The sequence below is a fragment of the Triticum urartu genome, unplaced genomic scaffold (assembly GCF_003073215.2).
Source record: "Triticum urartu cultivar G1812 unplaced genomic scaffold, Tu2.1 TuUngrouped_contig_4632, whole genome shotgun sequence".
NCBI lineage: Eukaryota > Viridiplantae > Streptophyta > Magnoliopsida > Poales > Poaceae > Triticum > Triticum urartu.
The window spans coordinates 11,763-13,221 of record NW_024115236.1 but is presented as its reverse complement, the minus strand read 5'-3'; the positions used below and the strand labels follow the sequence as shown (position 1 = coordinate 13,221).

The following is a 1,459-nucleotide window of genomic DNA, read 5'->3' as shown; positions in this document are numbered from 1 at the left end:
ATTTGAAGTTGAAAAATTCGAATACATTGAAACTTTTTTTTATAAGTTGCACCAAAATTAATGAATATGCATTTGATTTTCTTAAACTGAAATCAGGGGGAGGTTCCTGAGTGAGAATCTAAAAAAACTAAAGTTGGAAGTTCATGGCAGAACTGTAAGTTTATTCTGTGATGAAACTAAAGGGCCCAAGCCCAAGCAAGCCGACCCTAAGCCATTCGCACGCGACGCTTCCTTCTTCCCCAAAATCCTCCGTCCCGGCCGCCGCCTCCCTTCTCCCCCAAAATCCGATCCATTGCCGCCCTTCTCCAGCTCCATTCCCCCATACAAGTTTGCTCCCAGCAGATCCGCCCCTCAGCGCGAGGACCCTGGGCGTGGCCATGAAGATGAAGGAGGGGGGCGACTGGAGCAGCGAGTGGCGGCGGCCGCACGGCAGCACCAAGTTGGGTGGCCTATCCATGGTCCCGGAATGGGATTCGCTTCCACCGGAGCTTGTCCAAGCGGTCGCCGACCGCGTCCTCTCCACCACCGGCGGCGTCGACGCGTACATGGACATGAGGGCCGTCTGCTCAACCTGGCGCTCTGCCGTCGCCAAGCCATCTCCTTTCGCCGCGGTAGCCGGCCTCCGTTTCCGCCCGCGCCACTGGGTCACGCTCGACCTGCAACCCGACGGCCTCAATGACGAGTCTCGCCTCTTCCTCCACGTCCCCACCGGCCGCTTCCGCCGCCTGCACGTCCCGGCGCTCCGCGACAACCTCGTCGCCGGTGCCGCCGACGGTCTCCTCGTGCTCGCGGACATGTATCCACCGCACTTGGCTCGTGTCCTCAACCCATTTACAGGTGACATGCTCCACTTCCCCGCCGCGTTACCTCGGCATTTTACCTTTACCTCGGTGAAGGGAGGCTCTCACCCGACGCTGGTCTTGCTGAGATGGGGCTCGGTGTTCTGTGCTGCCCCAAGCAGCGATTTCTTTACACAGACAGAGAAGGCCGTTGAAACCTACTTGGTGAGCATTGCCAACTTCCAGGGCGACGTCTATTGTGCCGATGGCCATGGATGTGTATTCAAGTTGGTCGCACTCGCACCAGCAGCAGACCAGTGTGATGATGATGATCAGGGGCGGGCCCAGTACAATTCAAGGGTATTCAGTTGAATACCCATTATATGGCAAAAAAAGTTCTATATATATATATATATATAGTGTATTTCATGTGTACTCAGGGGAAAACGAAATAGATGCAGGAAAAAAAGGCCAGCTAAGGATTTCAGCCCGAAAACAAGACTAGCCCACTTCTCTGTATGGTCTCCTCACCACCCCGACATGGTCCAAGTGGCCCAAATCGCTGCAGCAAGACGCAGAGCCCGCACGCGCTTCGCTAATGAGGCATATCGCAAGAGACGAACCGGCGCCTCCCAATTCTGTTCGCACTCGTGGGATCGTGGGTAGGGCATGGCGGCAGG

General features: G+C 55.8%; 1 protein-coding gene across 1 annotated transcript; it reads left to right on the top strand.

Annotated features, from left to right (window-relative positions):
- Positions 1–226: 226 nt before the first annotated feature.
- LOC125528098 lies at positions 227–1,151 on the top strand. Its single transcript, XM_048692609.1, has one exon. The coding sequence runs from the start codon at positions 378–380 to the stop codon at positions 1,149–1,151; it is 774 nt and encodes a 257-aa protein (XP_048548566.1). The 5' UTR covers positions 227–377.
- The last annotated feature ends 308 nt before the right edge of the window (positions 1,152–1,459 follow it).

Bases quoted from the DNA above. Each gene is read 5' to 3' on its own strand.
- LOC125528098 (XM_048692609.1), top strand. From the start codon at position 378: ATGAAGATGAAGGAGGGGGGCGACTGGAGCAGCGAGTGGCGGCGGCCG.